The 27974-nt window shown below is 51.4% G+C and overlaps 1 protein-coding gene across 1 annotated transcript in view; it reads right to left on the reverse strand.

The window, feature by feature from the left end:
- Positions 1–527: 527 nt before the first annotated feature.
- ZFHX3 (zinc finger homeobox 3) overlaps positions 528–27974 on the reverse strand; it is an 87075-nt gene continuing 59628 nt past the window's right edge. The window contains 7 exon segments of the mRNA XM_081336037.1: positions 528–3559; positions 3562–4907; positions 6320–11719; positions 12118–12211; positions 15545–15745; positions 15980–16110; positions 17159–17275. Of these exon segments, the coding sequence (XP_081192163.1) occupies positions 3503–3559; positions 3562–4907; positions 6320–11719; positions 12118–12211; positions 15545–15745; positions 15980–16110; positions 17159–17275 (7346 nt within the window). The 3' untranslated portion in view covers positions 528–3502.

Raw genomic sequence — 27974 nt, forward strand, 5'->3', positions numbered from 1 at the left:
GAGGTCCCTCCCCACTTTGTCACTGAAGTTGGAGTGCAGCATCCACAGGAAATTGGAAAGGGCTCTCTATTACCCTCCATCCTATCTTCCACCTTTTCACTTCCCTGTGTTTGTCTCCTGGTCTGGTTTACAGTGGTGTTTGGGCTCAAATGCTGGTCTTGGATTTGGCCCCCTTTGGAAAGCTCCATTCTTCACACAGGCAGCTGTTTCTGGCCGTGCTCTCTCCCATTCCTCCTCTAAAACCAGCATCTGAGAACCCTGGCAGATAACTGACCTGGGCCCACAGAGGAGCAATGCCTGCTTTTTGACAAGCCTGCAGAGCCCACCACCCCAAAACTGGACATCCTCATGCCTTTGCCAAGAGGCTGGCCTTCAGGGCCCTGCCCCATTGTCCTGTCCTGTTCTGCCTGTTCTTCCCTTGGGCAGAGAGACCCCTGCATTCACCACACTCTGGCACAGCAGAGACAAGAGCTTTGGCTCATTTTTTTAATGTACCACAATGAGCAGGAAACATACTTGATGAAATATTTTCAAAGGAGTATATTCAATTACCATCTACAATCAACTTAACTATGACAACAAAGTGTTTTGTGACGAAATTTGTTTGTTTTTAGAGTTCTGTGTAGTTCTGCTTTTGTCCATCTCTATGTAGTTTGGTACAATTTGAGATCAGCATTATTACAGTAACAAAAAAGCTAACAAGACAACATTATAGAAAAACACCAATAACATCATTTTTGGTTTCACTTGCTCTAGTTTTTGTACATTGCAAAGGCTGCTTAGAGACTTCACCTCATTTATACTTTCTGTTTTATCCAGACTTGTCCCCCTCCCCCAACCAAAGTAATGAAAAAATAGTCAAAAGTTATGTGTTTCACAGTGGGCAGGATTTTCAGAGCCATCCATCCATCTAGACAACCAACCAACCAGCAAGAGTTCCATTTCAGCATGTCCCCAAGGCCACCTGGACTAAGGGGCAGGCCCAGGAAGGCCATTTCTGCTGGCCAGCTGGGCACCACCTTGGATCTAGCCATATCCATCTGCATTGTCAGCATTCCTGGGCAAGAGTATTTTTGGCCTCTCCCTGGTTTGGATTCTCCCATAAACAGAAGCTGCTGTACGAGAGGGGCTCAGAGGCAGAAAGATGCTTAGCCTTGAGTGCTGGCACAGCCCTCTTTGGAGGCCAGGATGCCATAGCTGCCTACTCCTCCCGAGGGTCTATGAACCCCTCCAGTGCCCCAGAGGGTGCAGTGCAATCATGGTAAATCTTAGCTCGGCTCAGGGCAGGAGCTGCTCAATGCTTGCCACTGCCCTGCTGGGGATGCCACTTCTGCCGGGATGGAGGCCTCTCTTATGCACCCAGAAGGCTGGAAAGGACCTGGGGACAGCCCACACAGATGGAGGAGAGCTGTGAGAGGAGAAGAGAGCAGAGGGAGGGAACCAGGGCAGAACAAAGAAAGGAGACCTAAGATATCAAAGCAGGCAGTCCACAAAACTGGCCAGGAAACACTAGTGTTAAACTAGCAAGGTATATACCACATAAAGAACCAAAAATAAAATGAAGTCTCAGGATACGAAGTAACATTCAACAGTAACACACAAACTGAAAACATAGGAACCCTTCCTGCACAACTTTAGGTCTAAAAAGTGGACTGTACGGGGCACCCCAGGCTGCTACTGCGGCAGAGTCAACTCAGGACAGGGTTTTCCGCACGTGTGCAACCAGGGAAGGGTGGATCCTCCATCGAGCAACAAGCAGCTAAGAGTGGTGGCAGTGGTTGCCTCTCCCAGAGCCCGCTTCCATGGGGTGGGGGGGGGAGAGGCTGGAGCCAGAAGGTGAAACTGGGCAGGCCCCATTGGCAGAGCATGGGGTAGTGGAGGTTAGGGTAGCAGACATGGTAGCACTGGGCTCCAAAAATAAAGACCTGACTGCAAACTCAGCCTGGCAGCAGCACCAATTTTCCTTTCCAGGACAACGATCAGAGAAGAACATTCTTCTCTTGGGGGAGGGCTCCAGGCTCACTCTCCTGAGCACAGCATACCGTAAAACACCCCACTTGTCTGTCCAAGTTCAGGGCCGGATGCTGGCAGAAGCTCCTTCATTTGTGTGTTTATTTGTCAAATGGGGTCTTCTGGCTAAAACAGAAAGAAATCCTCAAAAGGCGCCTTTTTTGCTCGTTCTGCACCAGTGGCTGAAAGGGTTTGTCTTTGGATTTTATTTGAAGCCTGAACTACTTCTGGGGGAAAGAAAGTAAACAAAGGGAAAAACAGCCCACCTTATCTCAGAAAGTCCTTCAAAAGAAACACGGGTGCCCTAAAAACGGAGAGAGAAACAAAGGCTGACATTTCCAAAATGGAGCCTTTACACATGGAGGGAGGGAAGCTGAAAGAAGAGAGTATTAAGTGCACAACTGACAGGTATACATCTTAGAAAGTTTTGAGCTCCCAACAAAAATATTTTGAAAGGGATCCCAGTTTTTCCTTTAATTTTATAAAATAACTTTGCAGCCACCCTCTGAGAAATGAAGGCAGCAACTGTTAAGTGGAAGCTGATGACGGGACGGCCTGAGGCTGGAGGGACAGAGAAGTTGCGGGGATTCAGACCGGGCTCCGTCTGGCCAGGACAGGAATGGACAAGACAACATTGAATGAGAAGCTGCCAGCTGGACCACATACAAAAGCTAAACATTCACAAAAGGGGGTTTTCTTTAAATCTACCATACTGCTTCAGTTCATTTCCAATGCAACAATCTACTCAACACCAAAAATGGTCATATCTATCATAAATACAGAAAGTCAGTTGTTTAAAACTCCAAGTCCTTAACACTTTGTGTATTTTCTTTTCTGAAAAAGGGAGTGCTGAATGGTCCCCCTTGAAATTGGCTTCAGCAGAAAAAATCCCCCTAAAATCCCCATAAAGCTAACTTAGTTCACATTGTTTGTCTCTTGAATACTTTCTGCCCATTTTTAAATTAACAACAAAAAATCCTTTCCTTGGAAAAAATCAAAACCAAAAAAAGAAATTATATATATATTTATATAAAACAATGATTCTGAAAACCGAACAAAGTGTGAGCGATTGACCTGAGAATAAAAAGACGTTACATTTCTTTTTTCCTTTTAGCAAGCAAGCCATTGGTATCTGAATGCTAAGATAGCAAGAAATTTAAAATGGTCCCGGGTGGTCTGCTTTCCCACAGTTATGCTGGCCTCCAGTGCGCTCTCAAGGGGGTTGTGCGGGGTGGGGGTGGGGGTAATTCCTGGGGGGGGGGACAGCCACCTTTGAGAGAGCTACAGCAAACCCTTTGGCCACCCAGAGGCGAGTCGAGCTGCCAGCATCAACCTCTGGAAAAACCACCCAAGCGTCTCTCTCTCTCTCTCTCTCTCTCTCTCTCGGGTTTTTTTTCTTTTTTTGGTTAGAAGCTTTGGAATTGCAGTTAGTCTATTTCTGAAACTGGTTTGTTATTTCTAGATTCATTTTGCAAGGGTTCGTCTTCAAAGCTTACAATCGAAAGGGGTCCACGCTGGGGAAGCCGCCATCCCGGGGGGGGGCTGGGCTCTACCGGCCTCCCGGCCACGGCCCGAGTCAGACTCCTCCGAAGAGAATTTCCTTGGCATCAGAGAGGGCTGGACCCCTGAGGTGCTGCACGAGCTTGAGGTAACTGTTGAAGATGAGGAGAGAGGTGGGGGCTTCCCTGGAGGGGAGGCCGCCGGAGGAGGCCAGGGCTTTTTGGAGGTGTGTGGGGGAGCGGGGAGCGGGGGGCTGTCCTTGGGGCGAGCGGTGGGCTGCGAGGTAGATGCGGTGCTTGGGTCAGGGAGGCAGGCGGAGTGAGGTAATTGACTGGGGTGCTCTTTGGCGTTTCTGGCTGCTGCTCGGGGGACTGTCCGATGTCTGTGGGGGGCAGACTCGAGATGCTGCCGGAGGGCCTCTTCCCCACGCACCGTGCTGTCGCACACCACACACTGGTAGGAGCCGCCCCCGCCAGCAAGCACCTGAAGCGCCATCTCGGGCAGGGTCCCCACGGACTGGCCGAAGCAGCAGAGGGACTTTAGGTGGTCGTCGGCCGCCTCCTGGCTCCCAAATCCAGCCTGGCATTTCCGGCACACCAGTCTGTACTGCACCGGGGGGACAATGAAGGGGTCACAGAGGGAGTCCGGGGCGTTACTGCTTCTGGTGGTAGGCTCTCCTCGGGGAGAGCCCTCGTGGGGCATGTTCTTCTGCTCGTCTGGCTTGGGGGGTTCTTTGGCAGGACCTTTGTCAGGGGAGGGGCCCTCCGGGTGGATGGGGGGCTGGCTGCCTTTGGGCAGGGGCAGCTGCGCTTGCCGTTGCAGTGCCTCCTGGAGGCTCTGCTGATATTGCTGGTAGTGCTGCAACAGGGCGCCCGGGGACAAGCTGAGCAAGGCCTGCGACAGGGCCGGGCCATAAGGGAAGACCCCTTCCATGCTGTACATAGGCTGGAGGTATCCACTCTGCAGGGCCCCTGGGAGCTGAGGGGCGTAGTACGGAGAGAAGCCGGGCACAAAATATGGGAGGAAGGGACTGGTCAGCAAGGCCATGGGGTCCGTGTTGAGAGCTGCCTGCAGAGCCTGCAGCTGGGTGGGCTCCACCGAGTACTCCAGGGCAGGCCCCGTGGCAGGGAGGGCCAGGCTGGGGTTGGGCACCTCCCCTTTGTCCTTCTTGGGCCCCGGCAGGGCCTCCCCCCTGGCCTTGGGGATGCGCTCTTTCCCCTTCTCGCTCTCCTTGTCCTTCCGCAGGGGGAGGGCGGTTGCAGAGCCCACGGATGTTTGTGCTGGCGGGGGGGAGCTGAGGGAGACTGTCTTATTTGGGGATCCTGAGGTGGGAAGGCCAGGCGAGGGAACACTTGTGCCCGGCAGACCCATCAGGCCGGGTTTAGGAGACGTTAAAGCTGTAAGAAAGAAGAGAGACAGGTCAGGGGGTGGGGGGAGAAAAAGCAGGATTTAGGCCTAAATGGTCAGCGTAGCCCTGTTGAAGGAACCCACATCCGGTAACTTTCAAACACAGAATACAGATATTTAACATATTAATGTATGAGGTCACATACGTATGTATCTCATTCACTTGCTTCTTTTTTCTGTTTGCTTTTGTTTCTTTTTCCAATTTTGTCATTTTAAAATTGTCTTGCTGTTTGTTTATTCAGTAGGCAGCTATTCAAAGGGAAACCCTCCACTCCTACTTCCCCTCCATCTTTGAGGGGGACCGAAGCAATCCTCTCTGGGGCACTGCAAGTCCCACTTGTGGGAGAGTCTGAAAGGCTCAAAGGTTCCTGCCGAGATCAGGAATGTGAGCCTAAACAAACAGAAATGCAACTCTCAGCCGGGTCAGGAGAGGCACAGATGGGCCACAGCTCCTGAGAGGGATCTTCCCCCATGTGAACCTGCCAGGAAAACCGCACTTTGGTCAGAAAACAAGGGGATAATAAATACCGTAAAGCTCTTATAGAAATTTATATTACTGCTATACTGGAACGGATGGGCGAGATGGCTCAGCGGTTAAAGAAACCGAGCTTGTCGGCTGGAAAACTGACTGCCCGGGTTCGAGATCCGAGTGCCGCACAACAGGGCGAGCTCCCGCTCCTGCCTCAGCTCCTGCCCACCCAGCAGTTCAACAGATATATAGGCATCACTTCGGTGGGAAGGTAGCAGCGTTCCGTGCTCCTTGGTGTACAGTCATGCTGGCCACCTGACCACGGAAATGTGTTTGGACAATGCTGGCTCCCTCAGCTATGAAATAAAAGTTTAGCAGCATCCCCTAGAGTCAGATACGGCTGGGCAGTTGAAACCTTTACCTTTACGCTGGAATACCAAACACTGCCAGAAGATGGGGGAGGAAACACCAGGGAGACAGAAGACACTGAAGAGAGCAGACTGAGCATGAGTGTACAAAAACCTTTCCTCCTCCCAAAACAACCGGGGAGGCAAGTGAGATCAGGTAGCCCTTGATGGATGAAGTGCTGGGCTGAGGGACTGGCAACTTAGCCTCTCCCATACCAGCAGAGGTCATCCTGGCCTAAAGAGTTGTTGATAGTGGTCCCACCTCACTCCAGAGTCAGAGAGCTGATCCTTTTCCTCTGTCATCAGGTTCTCCTCCTCTCCTCCCCTCTTAGGCTGCAAGAGGTCAATGGCTCTCAAGTCAACGAGGCACCACCGCCCCAATCTGAAAAGGAAGTGCCTCTAGCAAAGACTCCTGCCTCAGGTAATCCATCTCATACCTCCCTCAGGAGCAACCTTCATCCACGTTCTCCCCTCCTCCCATTTTGGACAGCCAAACTGGGAAGTTCATGAGACAGATGCGACTCACCTGTATTGGGAGGAGTGAAGCCAGGCAGGGATGGGCTGTTCAAACCTGGCAACAGGACAGGAGGGATGCTTTGAAGGGCTGCTGGGTAGTTGGCAGGAATGTTCAAAGCCTGCAGAGGGGGACTGTCAAACATGCCTTGCTGCTGAGTGGCCAAGCCAAGTACTTCATTGGCCTTCTTGATTCGGTCCAGCTCTTGCTGTGCCATCAACTGGCGGACAGTGGCTGGGTCAAAATACTCCTTCTCTTTGTCCAGCTGGCTCCCAACTGTCTCTTTCACTTTGGAGATGTGCTGCTGAGAGAAGATATGGTCACGAACAGACAGGCGGGCACTGTACTTGATGCCACACAAAGTGCACTCTGCTTTTGGCCCCTCATAGCCAGTTTGATTAATGCCAAAATGCTTGGCCATGTTGAGCTTGGATTTCTTCTCTTTGGCTCGGGCATTCTGGAACCAGACCTGAACAACTCTCTTGGGGAGCCCAATATCATTGCCCAGAACCTCACACTCCAGCATGGTGGGTGTCCTGTAATCGCTAAAGCAGGTCTTCAGGACTTTCAGCTGGAGGTTGGTCATCTGTGTCCGGAAACGCTTCTGTCCTGGCCGATCTCCCCCATCCCCGGATTTGCCTGCTGAGCCACTCGTGCCTGGGCTGGGAGAGCAAGGGTCTGCCAGGCTTGATGTCTCACTGTAATCCACAGTGCCTTCATTGTCGTACTCCCTGCTGTGGAAGCTGGGAGCTGGGCTCACCAGGCCCGAGGAGAGTCTGTCTTCATATTCTGACAAGGCTAACATGGCAGCCTTGGTCAGACCCTCACCTGGTCCTGAGCTCCCTCTGGCTTCTGTGGGAACCCCTGTGGCACTGTCATTGTCTGCATTGGCCTCATCACCTGTAGTTGTGTCTGTGAGGGCTGTGTTGACGGAAGAGCAGTCATCATTGTCCAGCTTGGCTTGGTCAAAACTCAGGTGGACAGAGGACATTGAGGGGCTCTCAGAGTCTTCCATGCCTTCCACTTTGATGGAGGACGGGCTCAACAGGGTCTGAGGAGACAGCTCTAGAGATTTGCTGCCTGGGGAGAGGGGGATTCCCTGGCTGTCACTGCTACTGCCAGGGGCAGGCAGCTGTGCAAAGCTGGCCCCGTCAAAGAGGTCTCCCTTCCCCATGAGCCCCCCTCCTCCTTCGCAATCCAGAAGCATAGCTGACAAGGTCAGGTTGTATCCTGCCCGCTTGGCTTCATGCCAGTGCCGAGATCGGATATGTGCTTCCAGGGCGGTCTTGGCTTTGAAGAGGGCCCGGCAGAAAGGGCATCGCCGGTGGGCTTGAGCAGGCCCCACTGCTCGGAACTGCCCTTTCCTCTCCCGGGCCCGGGTGTTCTGGAACCACACCTGCACCACACGCTTCTTCAAGCCCACCTCGTGCGCAATATGGTCAAGCATCTTCCGTGTGGGGTTGGAGTCCAGGAGGTATTTCTGGTATAGCACTCCCAGCTGCTCAGGGGTGATGGTGGTCCGGAGGCGCTTATCCCGCTGGGGCTCCTCTCCCCCAGTGCTGCTGTCATTCCCAGCAGGGCTGATGCTGGCCTTCTCCTCCGGCTTCCTCTTCAGGGTGCCCATGGCAGCAGTTGGGGTGGAGGGCGAGGTGGCCGAGCTCAGGGGCAGTTGGGGGAGGGTTCCAGAAAGCAGCTGACTAGCCAGCAGCGGGTTACTGGGGTCAAAGAGCATAAAGGGCAGATCAAGCGTCCTGTCCAGGAACTGAGGGTGAAGAAATTGGCCCTGAGTGCTCAGAAAATGCAGCTGCTGATGTTCTTGCCAGTGCTCAAACGAAGGGAAAGCCAGCTTGCACTGCTCACACTGATACGGAACAAGCTGATGGGGCAAGCTGGCCAGCTGCTGGGCACTCGGTGTGGTCAGTGGTTTGAGGGGCAGGTGGGACAGCTGGGAGGGAGGAGGGCTTGGCTGGGGCAAGCCACCCTGCAGAGGGTGGGCCAGCTGCTGCTGGAGGGGCGGGGAGACCTTTGGGTGCACTGAGCTCAGCTTCGGCTCTCCTTGGTTCTGTGGTGGTGGCTGCCCATCTTGCTTTGGTTGCCGTTGCTTCTCTGAAGTCAGGCTGTGTTGCATACTTGAAGGCTCCTGGTGCTTTGGTTTCTCATCAGTGGCATTTGCTTTAGACTGATAGGCAGCAGGGCAATCACTATCTGCCTCAGCAGTACTCTGTGACAGAAAGGCCACACTGGCAGAAGAGGAGGGTGTGCCATAAGCCTGGGAAGGCATCGGGGTGCTGCAGGAGGAGCTGCTGGGGGTCAGGAGCTCCATAGCATCCATGGAGTCTTCATTCTGACTGTCCTCCTGCCCATCTTCGTCTTCATCCTTGTAGCAGAGCTTTTTTTGGTGTTTGATCAGGTCAAAGATGCGCTGGAAGACCAAGCTGCACTTCTTGCACTGGTAGTTCAGGTTGCTTGTTCGGATGTACCGGTCGTTTGTCAGCTCCCGTCGCTCCCCATCTTTGCCTTCCCCTTGATTCTCATAATTCTTTCTGGCTTTCTGGCGAGCGTTCTGAAACCACACCACAATCACCCGAGTTGGGAGACTCAACAGGTTGGAAAGCTGTTCAAATTCATCATCCTTTGGATAAGCGTTGGCATCAAAGAAGTCCTGCAGCACCCGAAGCTGGTAGTCTGTGAAGCGAGTTCGGGAGGATCTCTTGCTTCCCCAGTACTCCTGTTTCTGAGGCTCTGGAGAAGATGGCCGGGAGTCCATTTTCAGGTCCTCCAGACTGGTGATTGGAGGGTTGCTGAAGTTGTACGGCGAGTCCTTGTTGCGCTGGCGCTCTTTGAAAAGCGTATTTCGAAACCAATGTTTGATCACCTTCTGTGGCAAGCCAGATTTCTCTGCCATCTCCTTGATCTGCTCCTCACTTGGGGAATTGTTGATGTCAAAATACTGCCTTAAGATCCGGAGCTGGTCATCGGTGATTCGTGTCCGTGGTCTTTTGTTCTGCTGCTGCTGCAAAAGGCCAGGGTTGAGTTGATGCTGGTACAGCTGGGCCAGTTCTCCTGGTAAAGGGTCAACAGGAGCAAGCTGGGGCGGTAACTGGGCCGGCAAGGCTTGTAAAGGCATGCTTGGCATCATGAGTGGTGAGAAGAGAGGTAACTCCATCGGCATAGGGAGCTGCGTGAGGGGCAAGGAAGGCTGGGCGGGTGTGATGGAGGGGGAGGTCATGGGTGGGGCCGAGACCTGCAGGGTGGGTGTGGAAGGTGGCTGAGGAGGGGCAGCAGGCACAGCAGGAGTGGGGACAGGAGGGGGCGGTGGGGCCGGCTCAGGAGTCGGTGGCCGCAATGGGTAGAGCTGGTCATAGTGCTCTCGGTACTGTTGGGCAAATCTTTCCAGTTGCTGGAAGGGGAGGTAGTGCTGGTGGACGTGTTCCTGGTGGGTCTTCAGGATGAGCACATTGGAGAAGAACTTGCAGCAGGACTCACATTCCAGCCTCTCCAGGATGTCGGCCTGCTCGGCTCTCCCGGCCACCTTCTGCTGGTTCTCATTATACTGAATGACCAGCTCAAACCCGAAGTTCTCCAGCAAAGCTTTGGTGGCGTTCCCACGAGCATCCGCAGCAATGCGAGGAGGGAGCCAGAGTGCCTCTCCAGGGCTGCTTCCGGCTGATTCCATGGCCCCTGCTACGTCAGCCTTCTCTTGGGCCTTGCTGGCCTCAGGCGGGGGGTCTTGGCAGACAGGGCTTCTGCCACCCTTCTCCGCCATCTCCTGCTCCCATTGGGCCTCCTTTTCCTTCCCCACAGACTTGGCCTTCTTGTCCGGGGGCAGGCTTGGTGGGAGGAGCACGCAAGGAGGTTGGGCCAACGGAAGCTGCTGCTGCTGCATCTGCGGGTGTGGAAGCTGGGCTTTCACATCCTCCAGCAGGCCTGGCCCACTCCCCGCCAGCATCAGGGTGCCATTGGCCATTGGCAAGCTCATCTCGGTGTTCAGCTGCAACTCAGCGCTGGGCAGATAGAAGGGGAAAAATAGCTGTTGCTGCTGCTGCTGGAGGAGGGCCTCCGGGGCCATGGGGAAGTGAGGCAAGAGCGCAGGGCTGAAAAGCTGGGAATGCAGAAGTGACGCCTGCTGCTGCAGCTCTTGCTGCAGCTTGGCCTGCACCAAAGAATGTGGTGGTGGGGGCAGTGGCTGGCGGCATGCAAGCGCATCTCCTGGCTTCTTACGATTGGCTTCTTTAGATTCTGAAGCGCTCAAGGGGGCTGTGGATGGGTGGCCAGTACTGATGGGGAGGCTCAGAGGAGGCTGCCCTGTGGTATTACAAGAGGCCTGGTTGAGAAGGGTAGGAGCAGAGCCAGTGCTACCTGTGCTTATGTTGCTCTGGGCAGTGGCGGAGGAGGAGACGAGGCTCGTGGTACCAACACCCAAGGGGCTGAGCATGGAGGAGCCTAGGGAAGCACTGCTGTGGCTACTGCTGCTGACTGCCTCCAGCTTAGCTGCTCGAGCCTTGGTCTGATGTAGCACGGAGCGCATGTGGATTTCCAGTGTGGAGCTTTGGCTGTAGGCCACACTGCAGATGCTGCACTTGAAGGGCTTGTGGTCAGGGCTACTGGTCGCCTCGGACTGACCGGTGGAAGACTCCTGGAGGGCCCTTTTCAGCTTGTGCAGGTGAGAAACTGAATTGTAGTGGACCAGAAGGATGTTCTTCTGTGTGAAGGATTCTTTGCAAACTGTGCACTTATATGGGCGGGCTGGGTCCAGGAATTTTTCTAGGGTGAAGTTTGGGCCCTTCCGGAAGGGCAGAGCTCGTTTGGGTTCTGAGCCAGAATCTTCCTGTAGGGACCCGCAGTCACTTCCTGCAGGGCTCTGCTTGTCTTCCTGGTCACTGCTCTCCTCCTCTTTATCCTCCTCCATCACCATGGTGTGGTCCTCAGCCAATGAGGGGTCACCCATGGCGAACAATTCTCCATTGACCAGAAGTCCACTGTACAGCTGCTGGATGTCGGCTTCACTCAGATCCAGGTGGTTGGTCTCCAGGTGCTTCTTAAGGGCCTGAAAAGTGCGGAAGCTCCGCTGGCAAAGGCAACACATGGTGGCTGCCCGGATGACATGGTACTGGGAGTGCAGCTGAAGCTTTTCAATAGTTTTGAAGGCCAGGCTGCACTGGTTGCAGCGGTACTTGTAGACGTGGCGATCAGAAACAGGAAGCTGTGGCCGCTTGGCGTGCATCTCGCTGAAATGGGTCTGGAGGGCAGAGGAGCTTTTGAAGCCCTGGCCGCAGCCCTTCTTCCAGCAAAAGAATCCAGCCTCTTCTTTGACACTAGGCTGCTCTGATTCTGCAGGCTTTACTCCACTGCTGCCATACTCCACGGCCTCTGGCAGCAACTGCAGGCTTTTGCCCCCTTCTTCTGAGCTCTCTGTGGAAGTGGAACCAGAACAAGGACTTGTCAGTGGTGTGGCACAGGATTCCCCTACTTGGGTCCTCTCCTTCTCCTGGCCTAAAGTCTTCCCCTTTGAACCCAATTCTCACTCCCTCACCCTGATTTTATCTAGGTTCTGTATGTATTGCATACACGTGTACTTCCCTTCCCAATCCCAACCACCTGCCACCTTTGTGAATTTTCCTTCACAACCATTCTGGAATGAGCAAGCCAGAGCTGTGGATGCCAACCACGTTGCCCAAGGCCAGCTCTGAGCTCCCACAGTTCATAGAGGCCAACCCAGGGCCGAGACCATGTCAAGGGCCCTGCCAGCTCCCTCTTAGGGACACTTTGGCAAGAGTTTTCTTTCAGGCCCAGGAAAAAGTGTGACTGACCAGGTTGCTTGAGGGATTCCTCATTCCCATCTCGATCTGCTGCTGCTGCTGAGAGGAACATGTTGCTGGGCATCATCACCTCTGGCGTGGTCACCTGTCAAAGCCCAAAAGAAAACCAGGAGACAGCACTTAAAGCCTTTTCCAAGGCAGGAGGCCTTTCAGCCCCAACAAAGCCCTGGGGTTTTATTCTTCAGCCCCTTCTGTTTTTTAGACAAAATTCAGGTCGATCAAGCATATTCCTTCAATTACATTCAGATGTAAGTAATGGCATCCGCTCAAAGAAAAGCATTGTTATTTCTCCGCTTTGCATGATTCAAACTGAATTTGTAACTGTTTTTGCACAATTCTTGGGTAGCCTGTGAGGAAGTGAGGTTAAGTGGCTGAGAATACAAAAAGCCCTTAACTAAAGCGAGATGTGAAAAAGCACCGCAGTCCTGAACAAAGATGGCTGCACCCTTGTTTTGGGTGTGACTTGATCCCAAAGGAGCTCAACTGAAGAAGCAAAGTGGGATCCAGCTAAAGAAGGCCAGGAATAAGAAGGAAGGCTTCAAATGCACTTTCTGGACTCAGGAGCAAAAGGAACCATGACACACACACCCCTTTGCCTCTCCCTTCTCCCCAACACTCAGGCCCCATCCCCAATGAAGACCTTGTTAAGTTAAGGGCCACGTTCCAACCCATTTCCTGGAGCACACTCTGAATGCGCACACACCCACTCAAGGGACCTCCTCCCTCACAGCCACGAGCCCAGACTGTGGCTGGGGAGAAAATGCTCCAAGCTCAGGATCAGAAGATCTTCCTCTGGGATCTCTTAGACTGGAAAAAAGAAAATTCACTTGATGTGTGACGCTCTTGGAAAGCTGGATCTCTGGGTTATCCACTCAGAATGGCTGCCAAAAGCTCCAAAAGAGACCCATATCTTCAAGAACCAAGATTCTGCCGGTGGTCTTACTGTCCCAAGATACAGCAACTTCTTTTGAAGGCAGGAAGAGGAGAAGCCACGGGCCAAGGGGGCTCCAGGCCTCTTGAGGTGCACAGACAGTCCTGCCGTGACAATCAGAAGCAGGAAGTGGGGATGGGGTGAAGAGACTTTTGCTGAGTGTCTCCAGCACTGTGCTGACTACTATGGGTGGCTGAACTGTTCCTGAAGGAGAACCGCTTACCCAGGGAACTGACAACCATCTGGAGCTTCCTTTCGGAAACCAAGGAAATAGGCCAGGTGTCCTGAGTGCCTTCCTTTTCTCAGGCCGCCTCGAGAGAGTGCAAGGATGGCTGGCTGGCCCAAGTGTCTCTGCAGCCTTTGGTCCGCCAAGCCCCAGCCCATGGAGAAGGCCTTTCCCAGGAACCCAGAGGCAAGGCTGGTCCCACTGGGATGACCTGAGGAAAGGGACAAAACTCTGGGACTGTTGGGTCCTGCCAGTGATGTTCCCAAACTCTTCCATGCCTTTTCCAGCAGAGTCTGGTCTTTTGCCAGACCGATGCCCAGCAGTGGATCTGTAATTGTTTTCATGCACGTTAATTAGGGAAATGCAGGTGGTTACAAATAACGATGGAAAGAGAGGGGTTTGCAGTTGAAAGACTGAAGTCAGCCAAGTAAGAAAGAGAGAAGATACCAATTCATCCGGCCTCCCCTTGTCTTGCGGTGCCTTTAATCATAATTCCTGATTAGGATTCTGAAAGGCAATAAGCCGGATTCTTTGTCTGCCCCCACTTTCCATCAATTAATTTTCCCTGAAATGTTAACTGGCTCTTTTTTGCAAGGGGCAAAGGCAAAAGAGCCCTCCCTCCCAGGGGCATCTTCATTCCAGGTCCCTCAGATCCCCACCTGGCTCATCGGACCTGGGGTTGCTCAAGATTCTTGAGATCCTCCTCCCTCTCTCTCTCTCTCTCTCTCTCTCTCACTCTCTCTCTCTCTCTCTCTCTCCCTCTCTCACTTCCACCCCCACAACTAACCAGCCCCACCCCAAGGAGCACCCTCCGCCTCCTCTAAAAGGGGGCTCTCAGTTTCCTACCTCCTCTCGAAATATAATTGGCCCCAAATAAATTCTGCAGCCTGGCGGGGGAGGGTTGTTCCTATGGGGAGCCAGCCAAAGGAGGCAATTTCCATCACAAAGACACCAGGCAGGGCCAGCCGGCCAGCGGCCAGTAAGGGAAAAAGCTTTATTAGGCACACCATCAAGGTTGCTTCTAATTTGGGCCACCTAATTGGCCAACGTGGCTCCAAATTAATGATGGCTGATTATCTTCATTGCCTTCTTCCAAATGGGGAAGGAGAGCCACAGAGTGGGGAGTGGGGCTGGGAAGTCAGAGGACAGCTGATGGGAGACGCAAACAATGGGAGCAGGGAAGAGGCAGGGAAGAGAAAGGAGAGGGCACCCCCGCCCCGCAGGGTCTTCTAGCCAAGCCTCCATCTGCTCCCTACACAGTGGAGGAGGGGGGCTACCCAGCTGTAGGAAAGCAGGGCTGGCCTGAGCCAAACAGGGCCAGTCCCCAGTCCTGCAGCCAAACGGGCCCACTGGAGCCTTTGGTCCGCATGACCTGTCAGTATGCTCCCCTCTACCCTCCCACCAGGAATGTCACTACGTCCAACCCCCTCCCCCTGCAGCACAGAGCTGAGGCTGTTTATGGAGAGTTTCATGGGTTAAGGAGGAACCTTGTTTCCAGCAGCCAGGAGGGTGGCCTTCTGCCACAGCCTGAAGGGAAAGCCCAAGCTGAGTGGAGGAGATACAGGCCCACTGCAGTCAGCTGCGCCTCCCCCTTCTTGGGCAGCAGCAGCAGCAGCAGCAGTCCAGGCCTCCAAGGTCAGCCCCAGCCCTTCATCCAGTGCCAAATGGCCTTCGCAATCCAGCAGTTGAGATTGCTGGCAGCGGAGGAGGTGTCCTTCCCTAGCAGCATGGGGGAAAGGACATTCTCATGGAAAGGGGCCACCTCACCCAATCTCTCCTTGGGCTCTGTCCTCCACTGCTGGCAAATGCTTCTCACCTCAAGGCGGCTACCCTGGGCACCATTCTCAGCATGAGGGTCCTCTCAGGAAGTGAGGAAGAGAGTCTCCCAAGTCAGGAGTGGCACCCCTTGGAAAGAGCCCCATCAGGGTCAGGGTCCAAGAGGTGACAAGTTAGAGAAGCCCAGGGTTTTGCAGATTGTTTGAGCAGGGAGGAGTGAGTCAAAAGAAGGCTGCAGAGAAGGTCAGGGACCCTACGTGGCAGACCCTGTGCCTCCATGGCAGCTGGAGGAGGCCTCCCAGTTCCACACCGGGACAAGCTGCAAAAGGCCGGCAGGGTCTTCAGGCCCCTCCAGAGCCCTCAGGCTGCCCTTCCCTCTCCTTTCCTACAGCTCCTCCTTCTCTTGACCCACCAACATGCTTGGCTGGATGCTTTGAATAAGTCCTGCTGTGGAGGGACACAAAAGCCCTCCCCCAGGAACTTACCGTCAAGAGGAGTTTTTCCACACAGTCAGGAGACACACTGTGCAGGTGGGTGAGATGCAGCTGGAGGTGGAGCTTGTTGCTGAGCAGGTCCTGACAGAGGGGGCACCTAAGCATCGGCTGGATGGAGTGCTGGGTCATGGCATGTACCCGCAGCCGGTTGACATCCGGGTTGCTGTACTTACAGTAGAGGCACTGGTACATCTGGGAGCAAAAGAAAGCAGGTGCTCACAGGGGTCGAAAGGTGACCAGGTGGCAGTATGGCGTGCCCCACCAGCCCATCGTCACACCTGGCCAACTTTTCTCAGGACACGCTCTCCCTCTCATGCTCTGCATGCTGGCGCTGGGCTGCCTGGAGACCCAAAGGCAGATCATTCCTGGTTTAATGCAAGAGCAAGGTGAAGTTTCTTAGGTGCCAGTGCCACCCCGGCATCTCACCTGCTCGAGCTTCACCTCATCAGATGGCGTGGGCCATTTGGGGACAGGTGACGCCGGGTGTCTTGAAAATGAAGTGTGCTTGGAGGGAAGTGGGGGGTCTGCTGGCTCCTTCTCAGCCTGGGGATCTTGAGCTGCCAAAGAGAGAAAGACATCACTCCATGAATACAGGATCTGGTGGCCTCAGTGGGTAGGGGGGAAAGCCTGCAGTGGCCTCAGTCCAGAGCACCCCTCCATCACTGACTTCCTCCCACTTCAGCCTCAGCCAAAGGTCATCCGCAAGGCGACATGATAAGTAGTAGTTGGGATTGAAGCTGCTGCCAGCCTCCCCACTCAGCTGGGCCTGAGGATCCTCTGCCTATGGCCCAAAGCCAGGCCGAGCAGGCCTTTCCCCATTCGGGCTCCCGTAAGTGGTGCTTCTGCACACAGAAGGACTCAGGCTGTGCCCATCCAGTAAACTGGCACAGCCTCACCCACTGGGTGCCCAGGTCACTGGAAGGCTGCCCCCTCCTGCCCGCTTCTCTCAACCACCCATCCTTTGCTGCCTCTGCCATGCTGGGGGTAGGGAGGGGGCTGAAAATTAAAAGGGAGAAAGAGATGGCATTCCTAGACTTTCAGGGCTGCTCTAGGAATTCTTCTCTGTACTGGCAGCAGGAAGTTGGCCAGGAGGGATTTACTTTAGCCCCAAACAATCCTGGGGCTGCATATTTATAAAGCCGCCTCTAAGCCCAATTCAGACCAAGTCATTGTCTCTGTGTCCCAGAGTTGCGTATGTGGAACGAATAGGGCCAGACGTCACAAAGGCTTCTCTGCTGATCTGCAGCCTTCTCCTTTGTGCTTCCCTCATCCCTGTTCAATGCAACAATACCCCCTCTTTGTGCCACACCATTGCTGGCTAGGAGCAGGCAAAACACTCAGGTGTGTGTGTGAATACAAGGGAGGGATACGTTCTCCCTCAGAAAGAATTCCTTCAGCTTCATACTAGCAGTTTGATAGACAGATAAAGCAGCATTCAAATTCACCTGACACCCCACAGGAATTTGTGCTGCTCTTGGAAACATGAGAGACAAGATGGTGGGAGGGAGGGGGAGGGAGAGAGAGGGAGAACACCCTCTGGGTGCTTGCGAACGTACATGGAGCAGCAGGACCAGCAAAGCAGAGGCCCCTGCCCACCCTCCTCACCTGCCCATTTGACCTGGTCCTGGTCAGCAGCTGTGCTCTCCATTTCTTTAGCTGGCTCATCAGGGTGCCTTGCACTAAGAGACTCGCCAGGTCCTTCCACATCTCCAATCAGCTCCTCTGGAGGGGACAAGAGAGGGAGAGCCGCCCTGAGGCCTCCTGCAACAGGCTCAGTCACCACTCCAGCCATGCTCAGAGCCAGAGGAGGTCTTCCAAGAACCCCCAGCCTTTCCCAACTTCTGGGGGGCCAGCGGTCAGCTTCCCATGCTCCCCATGACCACAAGAAATGAAATAGCTTCTTGGGCAGACAGAACCACTGAGGATTAAAATCCAGCCTTCTGCACCTTCTCCTAAAACCCTGATGAGGCACCTGAAGTTCAGCTTCAGCCAACAGACCAACCTACATTTCCTGAAAGGGAAGTGGGAAGAAGCCCCTGCACTAAGAGAGGGAAGTAAAGAAATACAATCCACACAATCAGCAAGAGTCAGTGGGGTGGGTGGAGGAAGGGGGAAGATAGGATTTACTTCTTGGCCACAAAACCATGAAGTCAAAAAATCTGATAATCTCAAGAGGCCTTTCCAGGATATCAAAAGCAAAAGAAGAGGTGAAAGGCCACAAGGTTTGTTGTGGCCCCAGACTCTAAAAGGTCCCTTTCTTCAGGACGTTAGAAAGGGAGGTGAGAACCCCAAAACAGAAGGTGAAGTCAGACAGGTAAGAAGGCATACCGGAGTGTGAACCCAGCATGACCAACAAGGCTTCCCCTTTTCCAGGAAGAGAAGGGAGGGGGCAGACCTAGGCCACAAGGAAACGAAGCACAACCATGGCTACGTTCAGGGCAGAAGTGAGCCATCTTGAACCAGTTCAGCCCAAGCGACCCAGTTGGTGAGAAACAAGAAGCCCCATGGGAAAGGCTGCAGCTGAAGACTCCAGAAAACGACGACCCCCATCCTGATTCTGCTGCTCTGCAGAAATGGGTCACCCATCGGTAGCCCTGTTGGAAACTGAACCACTCTCATCGCCATGGCAGATTCTACAGCAAGGAGTGCAATCCGGGAAGTGCAGCAGCCAACTTCTCTCCCTTCCCTTCCCTGCCCAATAGCCCCATCAGCACAGGGGCAGGGGCTGGATCGGCAGACACCGCCGCCCCCACCCTCCATCTTAACAAATGGCAGCCCCAGACCAGCCTTTCCGTCTCTGAGGTTTGAGAGACTCGGCTGGAGGGGACATCACCCCTTCCCTGTGAGCAAAGAGCTGCTAGCCTGGGGCAGAGAAAATCAAGGAGAATTGCCCCAAAGTCGAGGTTCATCCTCAACAAGATGATGATGATGATGATGATGATGATGATGATGATGATAATAATAATAATAATAATAATAATAATAATAATAATAATAATAATAATTGGAAGGGACCTTGGAGGTCATCTAGTCCAACCCCCTGCTAAGGCAGGAAACCCTATACCATTTCAGACAAATGGCTGTCCAGTCTCTTCTTAAAAACTTCCAGTGTTGGAGCATTCACCACTTCTGGAGGCAGGTTGTTCCACTGGTTAATTGTTCTAACTGTCAGGAAATTTCTCCTTAGTTCTAGGTTGCTTCTATCCTTGACTAGTTTCCATCCATTGCTTCTTGTCCTGCTCTCAGGTGCTCTGGAGAACAGCCTGGCTCCCTCTTCTTTGTGGCAGCCCCTGAGATATTGGAACACTGCTATCATGTCACCCCTCACCCTTCTCTTCATTAAACTACACATACCCAATTCCAGCAACCGTTCCCTATATGTTTTAGCCTCCAGTCCCCCAATCATCTTTGTTGCTCTTCTCTGTACTCTTTCTAGAGTCTCGACATCTTTTTTACATCGTGATGACCAAAACTGGATGCAGTATTCCAGGTGTGGCCTTACCAAGGGATTGTAAAGTGGTATTAGTACTTCACGTGATCTTGATTCTATCCCTCTGTTAAAGCAGCCTAGCACTGTGTTGGCTTTTTTGGCAGCTGCAGCACACTGCTGGCTCATATTTAAGTGATTGTCCACTAGGACTCCGAGATCCCTCTCACAGTTACTACTATCGAGCAAGGTACCACCTATACTATACCTGTGCATTTGATTTTTTCCTGCCTAAATGCAGAACCTTACTTTTTTCACAATTGAATTTCATTTTGTTAGATAGTGCCCAGTGTTCGAGTCTGTCCAGATCCTCCTGTATCTTAAGCCTATCTTCTGGAGTATTGGCTATTCCTGCCAGCTTGGTGTCATCTGCAAATTTGATGAGTTCCCCATCTATCCCCTCATCCAAATAGTTGATGAAGATGTTGAAGAGCACTGGGCCCAGAACAGAGCCCTGGGGCACCCCACTACACACTTCCTTCCATGTAGATGCAGTTCCATTGAGGACCACACGCTGAGTACGGCCTGTCAGCCAGCTACGAATCCATCTGGTGGTGATGCTATCTAACCCACATTTTTCTATCTTATCAAGTAGTAGGTTGTGATCTACTTTATCAAATGCCTTACTGAAATCCAAGTAAATTATATCTACAGCATTCCTCTGGTCCACTAGTTTTGTCACTTGGTCAAAGAATGCAATAAGGTTTGTCTGGCACGATCTGTTTTTGACAAACCCATGTTGGCTTTTAGTGATAACTTTGTTCGCATCAAGGTGTTCGCTGATTTGTTGTTTGATTATCTTTTCCAGAATCTTCCCAGGTATTGAGGTCAGGCTGATAGGTCTGTAGTTTCCTGGATCTATTTTTTTCCCCTTTTTTGAAGATGGGAACTACATCAGCTCTCTTCCAGTCCTCTGGTAGTTCCCCAGTGCTCCAGGATCTTTGAAAAATACAGTTCAGTGGTTCTGAGATCATGTCTGCCAGTTCCTTGAGAACCTTGGGGTGTAATCCATCTGGTCCTGGTGATTTGAACTCGTCTAGGCTGGACAGGTGCTCACTTACCATTTTCTTGCCTATCTTAACTTGCGTTTCTATTCTGTTTTTTATGGCACTAAATAAAGCAAAACAGTTCATTAGGATGCTTAAAAACCATAAAACCATGAACGTGAATACCAATTTAAAAAGGGGTAGGGGAGGAGTTAATAAACTGGATACTTCTTGTGCATTCTCTTCTCCGTGCCCTTGTTGGACTGGCTGCCCCGTCAGGACTCAGTGGGGGCAGCAGCAAAGCTGAGCACTTCAGGAGAGGAGAAAGGGAAGTCTGTAGATAGCAGGAGTTCAGCCATGCAAAAGGTCTGCTTTGGTGGGTTCTCCATGTGCCTGCAGAACCACACGGCACCTCAGACACCCACATTCATGACGGCAGAAGCTTTTGTGAACTGCAGAACACAGCAATGCATCTTAAAGAGACAACTGGGGCCAAGAAGTCTTTTTCTAAGCTGGCCATAAACCTCAGTACAGCAGGAGCTCAAGTAAAGGACATACTGAGCATCTGAAGCTCCATTTTCCCTCCAAAATTAGAATAATAACGAGAAGCAGAGCTTAGAGATTCATTACGGATTATTAAATTCCACTCAGCCCACTGTATTCCAGGGTGCTGCTCTCAGGGCCTCAACAAATATGGGGAAATTAGCATCAGAGCATCAGTAGAGCCACTCTTTGCTTTCAGGCTGGCTGCCTGAGGAATTTCACTGCGAGTGAATTATTGGAGACAGTCTCAAGGAAGAGCACCTCCAGGCCCTAAACTGAAGCGCACAGTTGGACTCATATTTCCATGCAGGAAAACTTGCTCTACATCTCCTGCCCTTCCTCAGGGTGCCTCCGGTCAAAGAATGCCGGCTGGTGGCCCCCAGGGGGAGGGCCTTCTCTGTGGGCGCCCCGGCTCTGTGGAATCAACTGCCGGTTGAGCTCCGGATGGCACCGGATCTCCGCTCCTTCCGGCGCGGGTTAAAGACCCATTTATTCGAACAAGCTGGCCTGGCCTGATGGGGAGTTAACGTAGGGTTTTAATATTTGTATATTTTTACTGTTTTATTTTGGGCAATAATTTAATTCTTTTTTAACTTTTGTACTTTTGTATTTTTATTATATGCCCTGTTCACCGCCCTGAGTCCTTCGGGAGAAGGGCGGTATAAAAATTTAATAAAAACATAAAACTAAACTCCTGGCAGACATCCAGATTTTAGGCAGCAAAGCCAATTCTCACTCACTCCCACTCAGTCTCTCTCTCTCTGGGATTCATGCCTCATAAATGTTTGCTTAACAAAATGACAGTCCTTACCAACATGGTCAGGCTGATGTGGCTATGGGAAGCGAGGGGGAGGGTTAAAGCAGGAAGAGGAAAGTGGAGGGCTGCGCTGGCTCTCCACACCCCCTGCATCCCATTCCAGGAGATTCAACAGCCGAGAAACATGAGCTGTCACAAACCACAATCAAATTGGGTCTGAAATATTTAGCAGTGGCTTGGAAAATGCAATGGTGCAACTCTGACAGGCGAGATGGGTACAGACACCATTTTCCATTATAATGGAAATATCCCGCCTGTTCTGAATATGTATAACCCAGAAAAATGTATTGATTTTTCTTTCAGCATTAAAAAAAAATTGAAATACCCCTCAGCTGTCAAAGGCCTTTTGTTAAAAGCTCATCTTCCTGGAATGAGGTTTACCAGAAACAAGTTTTAATTGTGCACAGACTGCTTCTTCGAAACACAGAGCCTTCTCCCATCCCATCTCACCAGAAACAACCCTCCCTCCATCCCTCCCTCGGCCAGGGGAAGGGGCAGATCCAGCGCAGGGTGGCTGGGAGCTGGCTGGCCGAGCTCAGGAGACTCAGATCCAAACCTTCACCAATCCTCTTGGCCACCTTGAAGGGCAGGGCAGGGCAGGGCAAGCGCTGCGATGGCCACCCTTTCCCATCGACATTCAGAAGGTGTGGAGAAAAAAAACACAAGGAAAGGGAGACTGGCATGATCAAGCTTCCCCCTTTTCTCTCAAGATGCCAGGAGCTTCTCTGCAAGGATCTAAGAAAGGCCATCAGTTCCCTGGTAAGCATAGGAATCCTTGGTGACTGCACCATGCAGGAGGAGGAGCCTTCTCCCCCCTCCCCCCTTCTCTTTTAGAGATGTGATATTTTGCAGAGGAGCCCCATCCTCCCCCGGGGCCTCAGGCAAGAGATTATTTCTACCTCTCTCCTCTTCTTCCGCCTCCTCTCCAAACTGGCTGGACTCCTGTACGTGGCATCGGCGTCTAAAGCAGCCTGCGGCTTTGTTTTCTTCCACCCATCTTCCCCTCCTCTCCCTCACTTCCCTGGGTTCTTCATGTCAGGCTCTAGTATCAGGGGAGGAAGAACAATGCCCTGACCCACCATTTTGCCTCACTACCCTTTAAGATACCATCAAAGCCCCTTTTGATAATCAGCCCACAGAAACCTTTCAACCTGAACCAAGCATCCCCTAACAGAGACACACATCCCCCCAATGCTTTCCTGGAAGGCTTCAAAAGCCCAACAAGGCTGGATACCAAAGAACAAGCTACTCTCCAAGAGGGAGGGTATCACTAAGAAGGCCCCACCACGGGGCCCATAGAGATGGCATTAGCAAACTCTCCCAGCTCTTGCTGGTCAAGCAGACCCAGCCTGGAGCAGGCGCTCTGGAAGACCCAGGGCCATGGAGGCTGCAAAGGAGACAGTCGGCACCTGTGCTGATCCTATTACAGGAGTGAACCTACAGGATCCTAGGATCCAAACAAGCTAGGCTGACTCCTGTACCATCAACTGAAGCTTCCAGGTAACACTTCAAAGTCAGTCCCATAAACATATATTGCAATGTCCAGCCACAAGGTGACCAGTGCATCAACAACAGCAAGCAGGTTTCACTTGCCCAAAAGACCACAACTGGCCTGGCCAAGGTCTCCACTTGCTGTGGAGTCATGAAACCAGGAAGATCCAAACTTCAAGCCAGCAATACCCAAGGGAGCATGAAAACAGGCCATCTTTGAATTCATCTGGATTCAAGTGCATTAACTATTTAGGCACTAGGATATTAGCAGTTGTTAAAATGATCTCATTCTCCACCTGGAATTTGCCTTTTTCACACTAGCTGTTCTCCAAGTTGGCATAGAACACGGGTGGCAAACTGTCCACATCACCTCCCTCCCTCCCTCCCTCCCTCTCCCTCTCCCTCTTATATAGGGAAGAGAGGTTCTTCCCTTGCTTTCTCCACATCCCGCAGGCAGGATTTTCACTCTGATGGGCTGTGGCTTCCCCGCAGGCAGGATTTTCACTCTGATGGGCTGTGGCTTCCTTTCTTTAGCCCCTTTCTCTACTGACCAGCGGCTTTTAGGCTTCCCAAGAAACCCCATGGGAAAGAAAATCCTGCTTCCCTGAAGCCAGAAGGGTTGTGCTCCCCTTGCTTCCGTTTGGGACAGGTTCCTGCAGCACATTTCAAATGCAGTGACAATGGTAATTTTCTTAAGAAAAAGAAATGTACTCACACCTACACCAAAGCAAGCCACACCCCTATTTTTTCTTTTCAGCTAAAACATTCCAAAGTCCCTGGGTGACTTTGGTGAGGACTGCCAGCCGCTGCAGCTCAGCAGCCTGGTTTAGTCTTGCTCTAACCCAGCTCTTCTAAAGCACACCAGGCTGTGTGAAGGCCACCAAGGGCTCCTCTCCCTGGAATGCTGTGCGTGCAATAAGGCTCCAGAAGAACCTGCGGTTCTCTTGCTGACCTGTTCTAGCAGCCCCATTACTAAAAGGAAGCAATCAGAGGCACAAAGGTGAGGCTGCTGATGGATACACTGGGACAAAGCTTGAGCCACACAACATTTTATCCCATCCACCATATCCACTGTTCCTCACGCCAGGGTGGTTCTCCGCTCCTGGGAACGCCCTGTGCATTCCCACAGAGAGGGCCTCCTCAGGGTGCCACCGATCAGAGAATGTCGATTGGTGGCGCCCAGGGGGAGATCCTTCTCTGTTGGCGCTCCGGAGCTGTGGAATCAGTTGCCGGTAGAGCTCCGGATGGCGCCCGATCTTCGCTCCTTTCGTCGCGATCTCAAGACGTTTTTGTTTGTACAAGCCGGCCTAGCCTGATGGGGATTGGTGGGGTTTTTATTTTTTTTTTGTACTCTTAATTTTATTTTTGGGGTTTTATTATTGTATTAATTGTTTTAACTTGGGCAATTATTTAATCTCTTTTTAATGTTTGTACTTTGTATTTGACTTTTGCCCTGTGAACCGCCCTGAGTCCTCAGGGAGAAGGGCGGTATATAAATATTATTAAATTAAATTAAATTAAATATTTTCCAGAGTACAGAGTGAGATGACGGAAGGCATTTCCATCACAGCCTGTAGAGAGTCCTATTGATCTAACACACACACAGTGTCTTCAAAATTGTTTATAGTCAATATGCAAATCACTCCTACCATCGATCTAATATTAATTTTCAATTAGGGAACCCACAAGGGGTCTCCCAAGGTCAATACCTAGCAGTGAAAAGGAAGTGCCAGAGTAAAATATCTGAGTTGGTACTCGGAGGCCCTTCGACAGTTTCCAGCATGCTCTCTTTTTCGGTCTCCACTTCCTCCTGGACAGATCTCTAGAAGCAGCCATCCTCCCTCACCTCTGCTGGATTGTTCTTTGGCAACTTCATTCTCTTATTTCTGACAAACGCAAATGGCTCTGCTCACACTTGTCCATTCTCAGAGCGGTGTTTTATTTGCTATATCTGGACTTGAAGATTGGAAGGTTTTCTATCTATCGTGATCCATTGGCCCCATGGAAACTATCAGCTTATGATATCAAATTCCCCTTAAGCAGGAAGTTTGGTAGCTTAAGGGTGACACCCACCCCTCATTCATAGGCTTACTTTTTATCTACAGCCGTGTGGGGAAACCCAGTGGTGGGAAGTGGTAAACTGCCCTCATGGCAGTGCCCTCCTTGGTCCAAAGGAAAGCATAAATCAATGTGTGATAATGACCCCTTCTGAATAAATGGCTTAAACAGCTCAGACACCTTACACTGGAACATAGTGTAAAGCACTAAAGCTTCAATATAAGCTGGTTTCCTAGTGTCTTCTCAAGTTACACAACTATATTTGTACTGTTATAAAATTAATTAGAACAAGCTTTACCACACCACAGTGTAGCTGGATAATAATATAAGATAGTGGTTCTCAACCTGTGGTCCTCAGATGCTGGGGACCCGCAATGTCGTCACAAGGGGTTCACAAAGGCTTGAAGAAATGTTGTGATTTAAATCTTGAGTTAAGTCTTGGGGGTCTGTGGCCACAAAATGTATTTAAAGGAAGGTTTCCATGGTGAAGAAAAGGTTGAGAACACCTGTAATAAGAGGCTCAAAGACACAAATGAGGAAACAGCCATGAATTGGCCTTCCTCTTCCTTGCACGAACCCACTGAGATTCTTTGGTAGAATGACCGGTGTATATTAGGGTGCTCAAGACAGGCCACTTCCCAAATGTTATAAAGGCAAAATATTTTCCCTTTCAATAAATCTGGTTAAAGGTGACTCTGAAAAACTTATTTTTTGGTTCCAATAGAAGAAAAAGTTTATAATCCAAAGTCGAATTATGGAATCCTTGATGCACTCTGAGCTGGGTTGTTTGCTTTCAGACATTTCAATACCTGATTAGGTAACATCATCAGTGCACTGGGAATGTTACCCAGTCAGGCAATGAATCATCTACAAGAAAACAGCCAAGTTCAGAAAGCATCAAGGACTCCACAGTTCTTTTTGATTTTAAGGGGCTGCCAAGAGCTTGACATGAGGGTACAAAAGGTGGAGTGAGAACGGTCTTAAGGGTATTACATATGTTAGCATAACCTGGAAAACGGGTAGGGTTTAAGGAGACTGCATATACCATATGCTGGGAAAGCCTGGGCTCCCTCCGCTTCTTATTGTGTTTGGCCAACCTGATCCTGAGGAAGATTCCACTAACCCTGAAAAGGCAGGAGGAGCAATTCAAATCAACTTTTGCCCAGCACTGTTGGGCCTTCTGCTGTAGCCACCCTCCCTGGGTGGGCAGAGGGGCCGTCTCTTCCAAGCAGGCCTTCCATTCTGTCTTCTGCAACTTGCCAGTCCTTGCTCCTACGACTGATGTGGGTGTACAACAAGAGCCCTAAGCAGCTGACACTAACCTTTGCCACGGGCCACCGCCTAATTGGTTCAGTTAATTAGTCTACGAATAGTGTTAACTACCATGTTTTCCATTAATGGATGAACTCTTTATTAGTTTCATTGATTAGCAGGACTTGTTAGGTAGCTTAACCAATGGCAGATGTAACAAGTTCTTTTATTGGCATATCAATTAGCATAATCAATTCCTGGCCACCAGCTGCCATTCGCTCTCCTGCTTGTTAGGAGTTGAAGCCAGAGCCAAGCAATGTTTTTCCAAAGGAGCCTCATTCCGATATGCCTGACACAAATCCCTAGGTCAGCCTCCTTTCTCTCTGCAGAACAAGGGGTCTTTTTGCACGAAAGGGTGAGAGGAAGCAACCCACTGCATCCTGTCTGGCTAAGGGGTCGGATTTCCTTCCTGCTGCTCAGGAAGCCCTGAAACGCCACCCTTGCTGGTTCCTGGTTTTGTAGGCTCACTGCCTGCTTCCCCACAAAACCCCAGGGCTGGGAGTCAGATGGGCCAGGCAGAGAGAAAAGAACCAGAGGCCTTACAGGCAAACAGGGTCAGGGAAGGCCGGCAGTCATCCTGCTCTAAGCTCACACTCAGTTCTCCAGTAGGGCGGGAGTCCTGAAATACCCAGCGAGGCAGCAATATCTGACTGCAGACAATTCATGAAACAGGGGAGACTCTAATCCCCGTAATATCCCAAAAGCGGTTTCTAAGTGAATTATCCCGATTCCATCATCATGCCACCTCTAGTGAGCCTTCTCTCTGCCCAGAGCCTGTGACTGAAGAAGCTTCCTTTGGAGCACAGTAATTACCGCTTTCCCTTTCAAACTTCTAACTGGAGATCAATGCTGCATTTTAAGACTCATTGATTTACAATTAGCCTAGCTTTCCTACTAAAGTGTTTTCAAGCAGAGTTTACTTCTATTTTATTCTGAAATTTCTGAGATCTGGTTCTTGGATTTCACATTCTCTTGAGATGCATGCTGGAAACTCAGAAAGAAAGAAGACATCTAAGTTAGGGAAAGGAGACAAGGCAGGTCGGCCACACTAAGGGCTAGTGGAGAAAAAGAGACCCAACCGAGGAGAAGCCAGGAGCAGCCGAGCAGTCGCACATCCCTGGCCAAACCAAGAGGCCCACCTAATTGAGGAACTCCCAACTCTTCCCTCCTCCACCCAGCTAGCTGCTAGGAGAGGCTGCCTGCCTTTTGCAAAGCACAGCAGCAGTTAAAAATAGCAGAGGTTTGGCTGTGAGCAGCCAGCAGCCCCTGCATGTGTACAAGCCTACCAAGGGAACAGAAGTCAGCAGAGCAATTAAGCATTTGATGCCCATGGCTTCCAGCAATTTCTTCTCTGGCACAAAGGTAGCAGCAGAGAGATGGAGCCTCTTCTCTTCTCCACAGCTGTGCAGATGGGCGAGGGGCTGACACCCCGATCCTTGGTTGCAACAAATGCCAATGTTCTGCAAAGTGGAGGGCAATTCACTACCAAAAGACCAACCAAATCTTCTGCACTTTGGCACTCCTGCAATTTGACAGCCACCATTACATTCAGGGAAGGGCTGTTTCCCTATCAGAGGCACCCAAAATGTTCCCGAGTTCAAAAAAGAAGCTTTGCTTGCATCTCCTAATAGTCCCACCCCTCTAACTGGCCCTGCCAGACACTGCAGTGAACTTCGCACCCGCTTCCATTTCCCATCACTTGGCTCAACTTTCTTCTCCTTCTGCCCC

Source organism: Vipera berus, assembly GCF_964194415.1.
Source record: "Vipera berus genome assembly, chromosome: 10".
Classification (NCBI taxonomy): Eukaryota; Metazoa; Chordata; class Lepidosauria; order Squamata; family Viperidae; genus Vipera; species Vipera berus.